General features: G+C 43.3%; 2 protein-coding genes across 4 annotated transcripts in view; both read right to left on the bottom strand.

Annotated features, from left to right (window-relative positions):
* Positions 1 to 737: 737 nt before the first annotated feature.
* Positions 738 to 11,908, bottom strand: part of LOC101953358 (small integral membrane protein 10-like protein 2A) — a 30,333-nt gene continuing 19,162 nt past the window's right edge. For 2 of the 3 annotated variants that reach the window (XR_010590865.1, XM_005304711.5), the window contains 3 exons: positions 4,281 to 4,440; positions 3,301 to 3,481; positions 738 to 2,199 (listed from right to left, as the gene is read on the bottom strand). Coding sequence is in view for 2 of the 3 variants with exons in the window: in XM_005304711.5 (XP_005304768.3) it covers positions 2,030 to 2,199; positions 3,301 to 3,481; positions 4,281 to 4,440 (511 nt within the window). In the remaining variant the exon portion in view is untranslated. Of the gene's footprint in view, positions 2,200 to 3,137; positions 3,482 to 4,280; positions 4,441 to 11,908 lie in introns of those variants that run through there. The other variant, XM_065558983.1, reaches the window with a different exon arrangement.
* Positions 10,450 to 11,850, bottom strand: LOC135973827 (myb/SANT-like DNA-binding domain-containing protein 2). Its single transcript, XM_065558986.1, has 2 exons — positions 11,174 to 11,850; positions 10,450 to 10,629 (listed from the first exon to the last, which is right to left on the bottom strand). The coding sequence occupies exons 1-2, from the start codon at positions 11,713 to 11,715 to the stop codon at positions 10,590 to 10,592; spliced, it is 582 nt and encodes a 193-aa protein (XP_065415058.1). The 5' UTR covers positions 11,716 to 11,850; the 3' UTR covers positions 10,450 to 10,589.

The raw sequence follows: 11,908 nt of genomic DNA, 5'->3' as shown, positions 1-11,908 counted from the left end.
ATGTAGTATATGCATAAGAAGCTGTTTCATTTAAAATAGTAAAACATATCTCTTGACCTTTGAGAAGATAAAAATTCTGTCAAGCAATTAAAAAAAGCGTGATTTTGATTTTAAAAAAGTGCACGATTAAAAAAATTAAGCAATAATAGAATATAATTTATTTAAATATTTTGGATGTTTTCTACATTTTGAAATATATTTATTTCAGTTACCACACAATTACAGCACAGTGCTCACTTTATTTTTTATTACAAATATTTGCACTGTAAAAAACAAAAGAAATAGAATTTTTCAATTCACCTAATACAAGTACTGTAGTTCAATCTCTTTATCATAAAAGTTGAACTTACAAATGTAGAATTATGTAAAAAAAACTGCATTAAAAAATCAAATATAAAACTTTAGCGCCTACAAGTCCATTCAGTCCTATTTCCTGTTCAGCCAATTGCTCAAACAAGTTTGTTTACATTTGCAGAAAATAATGCTGCTCACTTCTTGTTCACAATGTCACTTGAAAGTGAGAACAGATGTTCGCATGGCACTATTGTAGCCGGTATCACAAGATATTTACATGCCAGATGTGCTAAAGGTTCATATGTCCCTTCATGCTTCAATCACCATCCCAGGGGATATGTGACCATGCTGATGACGGGTTCTGCTCAATAACAATCCAAAGCAGTGTGGACCGTCGCATGTTCATTTTCATCATCATGAGTCAGATGCCATCAGAAGGTTGATTTTCTTTTTTGGTGGTTAGGGTTCTGTAGTTTCCGCATTGGAATGTTGCTATTTTAAGACTTCTGAAAGCAAACTCCACACCTTATCCCTCTCAGATTTTAGAAGGCACTTCAGATTCTTAAACCTTGGGTCGAGTGCTGTAGCTATTTTTAGAAATCTCACATTGGTACCTTCTTTGCGTTTTGTCAAATCTGCAGCGAAAGTGTATTCTTAAAATGAACATGTGTTGAGTCATCATCCGAGACTACTATAACAGGAAAATATGAACATAAGAATGGCCCTACTGGGTCAGATCAAAGGTCCTTCTAGCCCAGTAGCCTGTTGTCCGACAGTGACCAGTGCAGGTGCCCCAGAGGGAATGAAAAGAACAGGTAATCATCAAGTGATCCATCCCTTGTCACTCATTCTGAGCTTCTGGCAGAATGCACGTAAAATAGAGTTGGAGACATACAATTCTCCCCCATGGAGTTCAGTCACCAATGTAATTAACACATTTTTTTAATGAGCGTCATCAGCATGGAAGCACGTCCTCTGGAATTGTGGCCGAAGCATGAAGGGGGATACGAATGTTTAGCATAGCTGGCACATAAATCCTTGCAATGCCAGCTACAAAAATCCCATGCGAACACTTGTTTTCACTTTCTGGTGACATTGTAAATAAGAATGTGAGTTAGAATGGGAGTTCTATGATCTCAAGCATACAATATACAAGAAATAGATTCTCTTAATTTAAACATTTAAAGGGGCCTCATTTTCAGAGGGTGAAAGCTCAGCACTTTGATTATGCAGCTCCTTTAAGGGGTCTCAGGTTGGGCACTCAAATACTTGGGGACACCAAAAATCATTAGTCACTTCTTAAAATCTTGTCTTAAAAAATGTCACACACAAATAATCCAGAAAATACTTAGGAGTCAAATTGATGAACATCTCAATTTATAACAGTGTAAAAATATGATTCACTGTGTTAATACAACTGACATCAATATTCTCTGTATTTTTATACTAAAAACTAAACAGTGTCAGTTTTAATATGCAGGAGGTTATATGTACCCTTTCATGTATATGTTTGGTTGAGAACAGCCAAAACCAGGAAGAGGATAAAACAACAGAAGGAAGTGGCCTAAGATATAAAACTTTCAGGTCTGCATAGCAGAATTTACCACTAAAAACTAATGTTGGCAAGCTGCCATGTCTCAGATAAAAGCAGCACTGTAATGTCAAAAGTTTAAAATAGGTGTAATGTACAAAATTAAAATAGATACATTGGAAAATGCTATTATGCTTTACATAGTCAGGCAAACATTTTATTTTCAAGTTTCATTTTTTTAACATGCATCTTTATGAACTTAGTTATAGTTTCATTACCAAAATTCTCAGCAAGTTGCACAGGTGTTAGATCTCCCAGAGGACTTTCCACATCAGCTGCAGCATTCAGCAATAAATAGCAAATACCCAAGTACCCTAGATGAAACAAAGATGGTGAAGAGGATTTTGGAGTCCAAAGACTTCTGTTAATATCACACTTATATTTCTTTTATTTTGTGGAAAAACAAAATTAGTTCACCTATTTTAAATATCTATTTAAATTTAAGTGCACTGTTTTGGGAATTAAAATAATCTAAGACAACATATGTGATTTCCAAGAATATTGTTTTAACAATAAATTTGCACAGAATACCATATCTCCATTTACTGGAGTATAAATGAAAAGCAATACCAGAATTTTAGGAGATTCTGGGAATGTGTTTTTTGTTTGTTTGTTTGTTTTTGTTTTTTAAATAATAAAAACTTAGAACATTAACAGAATTGGTCAACCTGCTTTTGTTAAAAACATATAAAGATTAACAGGTTTAACATCATATGCTAGCAGCACAATCAAAATGGAAAGACATTTCAAACATGCTGTGATGAATAAGGGACTGACACATTTTCTGAATGTGTACATCATAAAAGCAAAATTGTAGTAAGACCAGTTATAAAAATCTGCAGCTCACTAACAATTCTTCAATAAACAGAAAATCAAACAGTCTCCTCCACACACAGGAAAAACCTTTTGCAACCTGCCTGATACATAACTTTTTTCTTCTTCACAGACTAATCCTTCCATAAAATATTCTTTAGACATTTCTTTGTGCATCCTTATGTTCACAATGTCTTGGTCTATCCTGCAAACTTTTGCAAGCCAAGATTTGCAGAGAACAGTCTCCTGATATGGCTTTTTTTCCTAGCCACTAATATCCCGATGGAATATTATGCCATATTTTGTACAAACTGCTCCCCCGTCCCTTTTCAAATCATGGTTGTATTTCACTCAGATTTAGCAGAGCTGAGATACATATATTTTAAAATAGACAAAGAGCTCCTAATTACTTAATCAATCATTTGATTCCTTAACTACAAGTACTGAAAGGTCAACTGAAAAGGTTAAAAACAATTTCAATAACCTTCTTTGCTGTTTTTACATTATAAAGCCACATATATTGGGGTTTAAAAATAGAGTCCTCTTAGAAGTTTAGACTTCTGACAGCGACCATAAAAAATATGATGTGTGAGAAAGTTTACCATAGACAATAGCAAGATGTAGTGCAGTAGCTCCATCACACTGGGGATTTGGGAAATTCACATTAATTCCAGGATAATGCAGCAGCAAAGATACAAGGTGCATTTTTCCAGTATTCACTGCAGCATGGAGTGGTGTGTTTCCATTTTCTGCTGCGTGGTTTACATCAGGTATGGGAAGTCCCTAGAACAAAAAATAAGCAGGAAAACATTTTTGAGCTGAACCACCAAAACAGATTTACAATGAGAAAAGCAGCTATATTTCAGACCATAGAACAACTCCTCCATATTCTGTATTAATAAAATATAAAGCCTTTTATCTCTGGGTAACAGGCTCAGATGTGTTCCAAACCTATAGTGATCAAAAGTCATTACACCCATCTGATGGCTGCTACCTATGTGAAATTACTCAGTGATTTTTAGTTCCCTTCTTAGTAGAGGCATCAAGCCTAATTCAATTGTCAGCTCTAAGTGGAACTCTTGTTCTCTCTATGTTCTTTTACAGTGTCAGACGCACGAAGTGGGCATTCACCCACGAAAGCTTATGCTCCAATACATCTGTTAGTCTTAAAGGTGCTACAGGACCCTCTGTTGCTTTTTACAGATCCAGACTAACACGGCTACCCCCGATACTAGAAAGCAAAAAGTAATTTTTCTCTGTTTTAGCTTGTTTATTTATGCATTTGACAGCCCTTTAAGTATAATTAGTTTCCCCTAATTATGTGGTTCTTCCATACAAGAGGGGAGTGAACTTTTTTAAGAAGAGGAAAATATGATTGCAAAATAACAATCACTAGTAGAGTGACTCAAGAGCAGGGCAGAATCTGAGTCTTTTGCACTCAAAAAATCAAAATAAGGAGCTCTGGATTAATTGTTTATACCCACGCCTTTTAGCCATACTAATTTGTTATAAACCCCTCGAGAGTTCCTAATTAATACATTTTATTTTTTTGTATTTAATGTAACCTTTTCAGTCAACTGACCATGTCAAGAAAATAGTCCAGTATCTTTGGTTGGTCATATATAGTGGCTAAAAATATGAGATTTCGATCTTTTTCATCTACTGCACCAAGGTCCAGCTTCTGGTTTATAATAAGATAATGCAAGACATCAGCATATCCCAGCTGGACACTATGTAGAGCTCTGAGGAAGAAGAAAAAAAATATATGTAAAATTTCTTCATAAAGATGATAAAATGATAAAAATAATGCATGGAAGTTTGTAATAGGCTGATTACTAATGGTTGTTTACAGTTCTATATAATTTTCTAACAATTGAGAAAGGCAGTCATTAAAACCATATATAAACAGTAACCAAAAGTCCATTATAAAATAAGCCATTAAAAAAAAAAAAAAGGAAGTGAGGGCATTTTATAAACTTATGAGGATTTTTAGTGGGTTTCTGTAACTGTGGAAGTCTATGGAGTATGCTTTAACTTTGGCCATTGGCCATTTAATTGTTATATATGTCAGTTGTTAAATCCTGACAATGTGCTTAAACTTAATTGTGACAGTGAATTCTTTTATTTTTTTGCCATTATTTGTATTTATATAGTCATGGTTGGCCAAAGCTTTAAATCACTCCATAATTGGCAAAAGGGAAATTGGGTGAAGGGAGAGCTCTTGTTCTAATACGCGCAATCTCTTCTTCATCCCCTCAAGTACTGCCTTTTTTTTTTTTTTTTTTAAATCGGAGAGGGACAGATCCAATTTCCCTTCAAGTCAGTGTAATGATTCCCATTGACTTTACTGGGAGCGGATTATATTCATTATCTTGGTTAAATTTAAAATGGCACTCACAAAACTAATTTGCGCCTTGATTGTGCAGTCTAATCCATACAGGCAGACCCCTATACTTGTAAGGCGTCCCATTTAAGTCAACAGATGTGGGGACCACTCGCATGGATCATATTGCAGGACTGAAGCTTTGATTTGTTCTCTTAATACCACCCTGGTTTACTGAAACCGATAGAAGGCTAAATATCTAAAACTTCCTTTCCACAATTTATATTGACTGACTTTTTCCATTTCACTCATTTGGGACAGTGTAGTCAGGCTCCATTTTCCTCCCACCAACTTTATTTTAAAAAATTGTCCATTTGACCGTGTAGATCTCCTGGACTAGAAAAAATACAGGTGGGTTTGGATTAAAAAGATAGTAAATAATTCAGAGAAACACAACAAGAAATTTTTGTTTAAATCAGCGGACATGTCATTCAAAATATTTCATTTCTTATTAAACTTTGTAATGTACGAAAAAGTGTCTTACCCCCATCCTTCAATCCCCCCAAAAAGTGAACTTTGGGCCTAAATTATTTGACAATGTTCTTGTCATGCAGTGGGGAGGGGGGGAAATCTCTGTGCACTCTACTTAAAATTTCCCCTCACTCTTCTGTGCGATTTATTGTATTGTGATCAATTATACTCTCAACCAACAACCTAATAAAAGGATTTTTTCTATTAGACAAGGCATCACCTCATATCAGGAAAAGTTAAAAACATCATTCACAATAAATTAAATCATATCACAATAACTATATTAATTTTCAAAAATGACTGATTATATTTAAGGCCTGATTTAACTTAATATAAAATCATAAAGAGCTGCTGGAAGGGCATAACGAGTGGGGTCCTGCAGGGATCGGTTCTGGGTCCGGTTCTGTTCAATATCTTCATCAATGATTTAGATAATGCCAGAGAGAGTACACTTATAAAGTTTGCAGATGATACCAAGCTGAGAAGGGTTGCAAGTGCTTTAGAGGATAGGATTAAAATTCAAAATGATTTGGACAAACTGGAGAAATGGTCTGAAGTATGTACAATGAAATTCAATAAGGACAAATTCAAAGTACTCCACTTAGGAAGGAACAATTAATTGCACATACACAAAATGGGAAATGACTGCCTAGGAAGGAGTACTGCGAAAAGGGATCTGGGGGTCATAGTGGACCACAACCTAAATAGGAGTCAACAGTGTAACGCTGTTGCAGAAAAAGCTAACATAATTCTGGGATGAATTAGCAGGTGTGTTGTAAGCAAGACACGAGAAGTAATTCTTTCACTCTACTCCGCTCTGATTAGGCCTCAACTGGAGTATTGTGTCCAGTTGGTCTAGAAAACATGACCTATGAGGGAAAAATTGGGTTTGTTTAGTCTGGAAAAGAGAAGACAGAGGGGACATAACAGTTTTCAAGTACGTAAAAGGTTATTACAAGGAGGAGGGGGGGGAAATTTCTTAACCTCGGAGGATAGAACAAGAAGCAAAGGGCTTAAATTGCAGCAAGGGAGGTTTAGGTTGGGCATTAGGAAAAACTTCTTAACTGTCAGGGTATGTCTACACTACGAAATTAGTTCGAATTTATAGAAGCCGGTTTTATTGAAATCGGTTGTATACAGCCGATTGTGTATGTCCACACATAAAATGCTCTAGGTGCTCTAGTCGGCAGACCGCGTCCACAGTACGAGGCTAGCGTCGACTTCCGGAGCATTGCACTATGGGTAGCTATCCCACAGCTATCCCACAGTTCCCGCAGTCTCCGCCGCCCCTTGGAATTCTGGGTTGAGATCCCAGTGCCCGGATGATGCAAAACAGTGTCGCGGGCGGTTCTGGGTACATGTCGTCAGGTCCCTCCCTCCCCCGTCACAGCAACGGCAGACAATAGATTCGCGCCTTTTTATCTGGGTTACCTGGGTTACCTGTGCAGACAACATGGAGCCTGCTCAGCACAGCTGAGCTCACCGTCACCATATGTCCTCTTGGTGCCGGCAGACGTGGGACTGCATTGCTACACAGCAGCAGCTGCTAACTGCCTTTTGGCGGTAGACGGTGCAGTAGACTGGTAGCCTTCATCGGCGATCTGGGTGCTGGCAGCCGTGGGGCTTGCCTTTTGGCAGTAAATGGTGTATTATGACTGTTAGCCGGCCTATTACAAGTCGGGTCATCGCACGTTAGCAGAGTCTTCCCCGAGCAGCCGATTGTGCAATAGTCCTGAAGACCATCGTCATACACCGCCCCGTATTTGCTGCCAAGCACCCAGAAAGATGCCGAGGGCTATCAGTCACGCTGCACCGTCGTCTTAAGATGTAAAAAAATAGATTTTCTCTGTATTCATTTGCTTCCCCCTCCCTCCGTCAAATCAACGGCCTGCTAAACCCAGGGTTTTCAGTTTAATCTTTGGGGGGGACCAGTCTGTGACAGTTGTTTGTGTCTCTCCCTGATGCACAGCCACCGTTCTTTATTTTAATTCCCTGTGCCTGTACGCCATGTCGTCACTCGGCCCCCCTCCCTCCTTCCCCTAGGCCGTCAGATACTACGTTTGCGCCACAGCTCGAGCCGAGAAGCGGTTCGCGCCTTTTCTTTTAATTCTGGGTTGAGATCCCAATGCCCGGATGATGCAAAACAGTGTCGCGGGCGGTTCTGGGTACATGTCGTCAGGCCCCTCCCCCCTCGTCACAGCAACGGCAGACAATAGATTCGCGCCTATTTACCTGGGTTACCTGTGCAGACAACATACCACGGCAAGCATGGAGCCCGCTCAGCTCAGCTGAGCTCACCGTCACCATATGTCCTCTGGGTGCCGGCAGACGTGGGACTGCATTGCTACACAGCAGCAGCTGCTAACTGCCTTTTGGCGGTAGACAGTGTAGCATGAGTGATAGCCGTGGGGCTGGCAGCCGTAGTGCTGCATTGCACCAGCCCCTTCCAGGCGATGGTATATTATGACTGGTACCCATCGTCGTCATACTGGTATGGCTGTCAATCATGGTCACCTGGGCAGACATGCTACTGTTTTGATGATGACGGTTACCAGTCATAATATACTATTTTCTGCCAATTGCCCAGTATTGTCTGCTAAGCACCCAGAAGAGGCCGAGGGCGATGCTGGGTGCTGGCGGACGTGGGGCTGGCAGACGTGGGGCTGCATTGCTACACAGCAGCAGCCCCTTGCCTTTTGGCAGATGATGGTATTTTATGATTGGTAACCGTCATCGTCATATTGGTATGGCTGTCACTCATGCTGCAGCGTCGGCTGCCACCTTAAGATGTAAAAAATAGATTTGTTCTGTGTTCATTTGCTTCCCCTTCCTCCGTGAAATCAACGGCCTGCTAAGCCCAGGGTTTCCAGTTTAATCTTTGGGGGCACCATTCTGTGTGACAGTTGTTTGTGTTTCTCCCTGTTCCTGTACCTGTACGCCATGTCGTCACTCGGCCCTTCCTCCCTCCCTCCCTCCCGCCCTCCTTCTCCTGGTCCATCAGATACTACTTTCGCGCCTTTTTTCTGACCAGGCGCCATAGCTAGCACTGGGATCATGGAGCCCGCTCAGATCACCGCGGCAATTATGAGCACTATGAACACCACGCGCATTGTCCTGGAGTATATGCAGAGCCAGAACATGCCAAGGCGAAACCCGGACCAGGCGAGGAGGCGATTGCAGCGCGGCGACGAGAGTGATGAGGAAATTGACATGGCCATAGACCTCTCACAAGGCACAGGCCCCAGCAATGTGGAAATCATGGTGTTACTGGGGCAGGTTGATACCGTGGAACGCCGATTCTGGGCCCGGGAAACAAGCACAGACTGGTGGGACCGCATCGTGCTGCAGATATGGGACGATTCCCAGTGGCTGCGAAACTTTCGCATGCGTAAGGGCACTTTCATGGAACTTTGTGACTTGCTTTCCCCTGCCCTGAAACGCCAGGATACCAAGATGAGAGCAGCCCTCACAGTTGAGAAGCGAGTGGCGATAGCCCTGTGGAAGCTTGCAACGCCAGACAGCTACCGGTCAGTCGGGAATCAATTTGGAGTGGGCAAATCTACTGTGGGGGCTGCTGTGATCCAATTTGCCAGGGCAATGAAAGACCTGGTGATAGCAAGGGTAGTGACTCTGGGCAACGTGCAGTCAATAGTGGATGGTTTTGCTGAAATGGGATTCCCAAACTGTGGCGGGGCCATAGACGGAACCCATATCCCTATCTTGTCACCGGAGCACCAAGCCACCGACTACGTAAACCGCAAGGGGTACTTTTCAATGCTGCTGCAAGCCCTGGTGGATCACAAGGGACGTTTCACCAACATCAACGTGGGATGGCCGGGAAAGGTACATGATGCTCGCGTCTTCAGGAACTCTGCTCTGTTTCGAAAGCTGGAGGAAGGGACTTTCTTCCCGGACCAGAAAGTGACCATTGGGGATGTTGAAATGCCTATCGTGATCCTTGGGGACCCAGCCTACCCCTTAATGCCATGGCTCATGAAGCCGTACACAGGCAGCCTGGACAGGAGTCAGGACCTGTTCAACTACAGGCTGAGCAAGTGCCGAATGGTGGTGGAATGTGCATTTGGACGTTTAAAAGCGCGCTGGCGCAGTTTACTGACTCGCTCAGACCTCAGCGAAAAGAATATCCCCATTGTTATTGCTGCTTGCTGTGCGCTCCACAATATCTGTGAGAGTAAGGGGGAGACCTTTATGGCGGGGTGGGAGGTTGAGGCAACTCGCCTGGCCGCTGATTACGCGCAGCCAGACACCAGGGCGGTTAGAGGAGCACAGCAGGGCGCGGTGCGCATCAGAGAAGCTTTGAAAACGAGTTTTGTGACTGGCCAGGCTACTGTGTGAAACTTCTGTTTGTTTCTCCTTGATGAACCCTCCAACCCCCCCCCCCCCCCGACCCGGTTCACTCTACTTCCCTGTAAACCAACCACCCCACCCCACCCCTCCCCTCCCGCTTGCAGAGGCAATAAAGTCATTGTTTTTTCACATTCATGCATTCTTTATTAGTTCCTTACAGAGGTAGGGGGATAATTGCCAAGGTAGCTGGGATGGGTGGGGGAGGAGGGATGGAAAAGGACATACTGCATTTTAAAACTTTAACTCTTATTGAAGCCCAGCCTTCTGATGCTTGGGCGATCATCTGGGGTGGAGTGACTGGGTGGACGGAGGCCCCCCCACCATGTTCTTGGGCGTCTGGGTGAGGAGGCTATGGAACTTGGGGAGGAGGGCTGTTGGTTACACAGGGGCTGTAGCGGCGGTCTCTGCTCCTGCTGCCTTTCCTGCAACTCAACCATACGCTCGAGCATATCACTTTGATGCTCCAGCAGACGGAGCATTGCCTCTTGCCGTCTGTCTGCAAGCTGACGCCACCTATCGTCTTCAGCCCGCCACCTCTCCTCTCGTTCATGTTGGGCTTTTCTCATCTCCGACATTGACTGCCTCCACGCATTCTGCTGTGCTCTATCAGCGTGGGAGGACATCTGCAGCTCCGTGAACATCTCGTCCCTCGTCTTACGTTTTCTCTTTCTAATGTTCACGAGCCTCTGCGAAGGAGAAACATTTGCAGCTGGTGGAGGAGAAGGGAGAGGTGGTTAAAAAAAGACACATTTTAGGGAACAATGGGTACACTCTTTCATTACAAGGTCGCATATTTCGGCTTGCAGGCAGCCATCGTAGGCCACAGTGTTTTGGCTTTTTTAACCTTCTTAACATGCGGGAAAGGTTGCAAACAGCAGCGCATTTCCCATATCAAGGATGAATTGGGTTGTCCATTTAAAATGGGGTTTCAATGTAAAAGGAGGGGGCTGCGGTTTCCCGGTTAACATGCGGCACAAACACAAGTAAAGCCCCCCACACACACACACACGATTCTCTGGGATGATCACTTCACCCCTCCCCCCCACCGCGTGGTTAACAGCGGGGAACATTTCTGGTCAGAATAGCAGGAACGGGCGCCTCTGAATGTCCCCCTTAATAAAATCACCCCATTTCAACCAGGAGAGCTTTCTGGAGATGTCCCTGGAGGATTTCCGCTCCATCCCCATACACGTTAACAGACTTGCTTGCTTTTTTTTGGTAATGTTTACAAATATTTACAAAGTTACACTCACCAGAGGTCTCCTGTGTGCCCTGAGGGTCTTGGGTGAGTTCGGGGGTTACTGGTTCCAGGTCCAGGGTCACAAACATATCCTGGCTGTTGGGGAAAAACGGTTTCTCCGCTTCCTTGCTGCTGTGAGCTACCTACAGTACCTCCATCGTCATCTTCCTCGTTCCCCGAACCGTCTTCCCTGTGTGTTTCTCCAGTGAGAGAGTCATAGCACACGGTTGGGGTAGTGGTGGCTGCACCCCCTAGGATCGCATGCAGCTCCGCGTAGTAGCGGCAAGTTTGCGGCTCTGCCCCGGACCTTCCGTTTGCTTCTCTGGCTTTGTGGTAGGCTTGCCGTAGCTCCTTAATTTTCACGCGGCACTGCTGTGTGTCCCTGTTATGGCCTCGGTCCTTCATGGCCTTGGAGATCTTTTCTAATACTTTTCCATTTCTTTTACTGCTACGGAGTTCAGCTATCACTGCTTCATCTCCCCATATGGCGAGCAGATCTCGTACCTCCCGTTCGGTCCATGCTGGAGCTCTTTTGCGATCCTGGGAGGACTCCATGACGGTTACCTGTGCTGATGAGCTCTGCGTGGTCACCTGTGCTCTCCACGCTGGGCAAACAGGAAATGAAATTCAAACCTTCGCGGGTCTTTTCCTGTCTACCTGGTCAGTGCATCTGAGTTGAGAGCGCTGTCCAGAGCGGTCACAATGAAGCACTGTGGGATAGCTCCCGGAGGCCAACAACATCGAATTC

This window comes from Chrysemys picta, chromosome 10 (assembly GCF_011386835.1).
Source record: "Chrysemys picta bellii isolate R12L10 chromosome 10, ASM1138683v2, whole genome shotgun sequence".
Taxonomy (NCBI): Eukaryota; Metazoa; Chordata; order Testudines; family Emydidae; genus Chrysemys; species Chrysemys picta.
The sequence above is the reverse complement of the archived record's forward strand: the minus strand, read 5'-3'. Positions and strand labels throughout refer to the sequence as shown.

What these genes read in the sequence shown, in the direction of transcription:
- LOC135973827 (XM_065558986.1), bottom strand. Translation starts at nt 11,715, where the DNA reads ATGGAGTCCTCCCAGGATCGCAAAAGAGCTCCAGCATGGACCGAACGG. An exon ending in GGGCACACAGGAGACCTCTG is followed by an intron (nt 10,630 to 11,173) that starts GTGAGTGTAACT and finishes CTCCTCCACCAG; the next exon opens with CTGCAAATGTTTCTCCTTCG.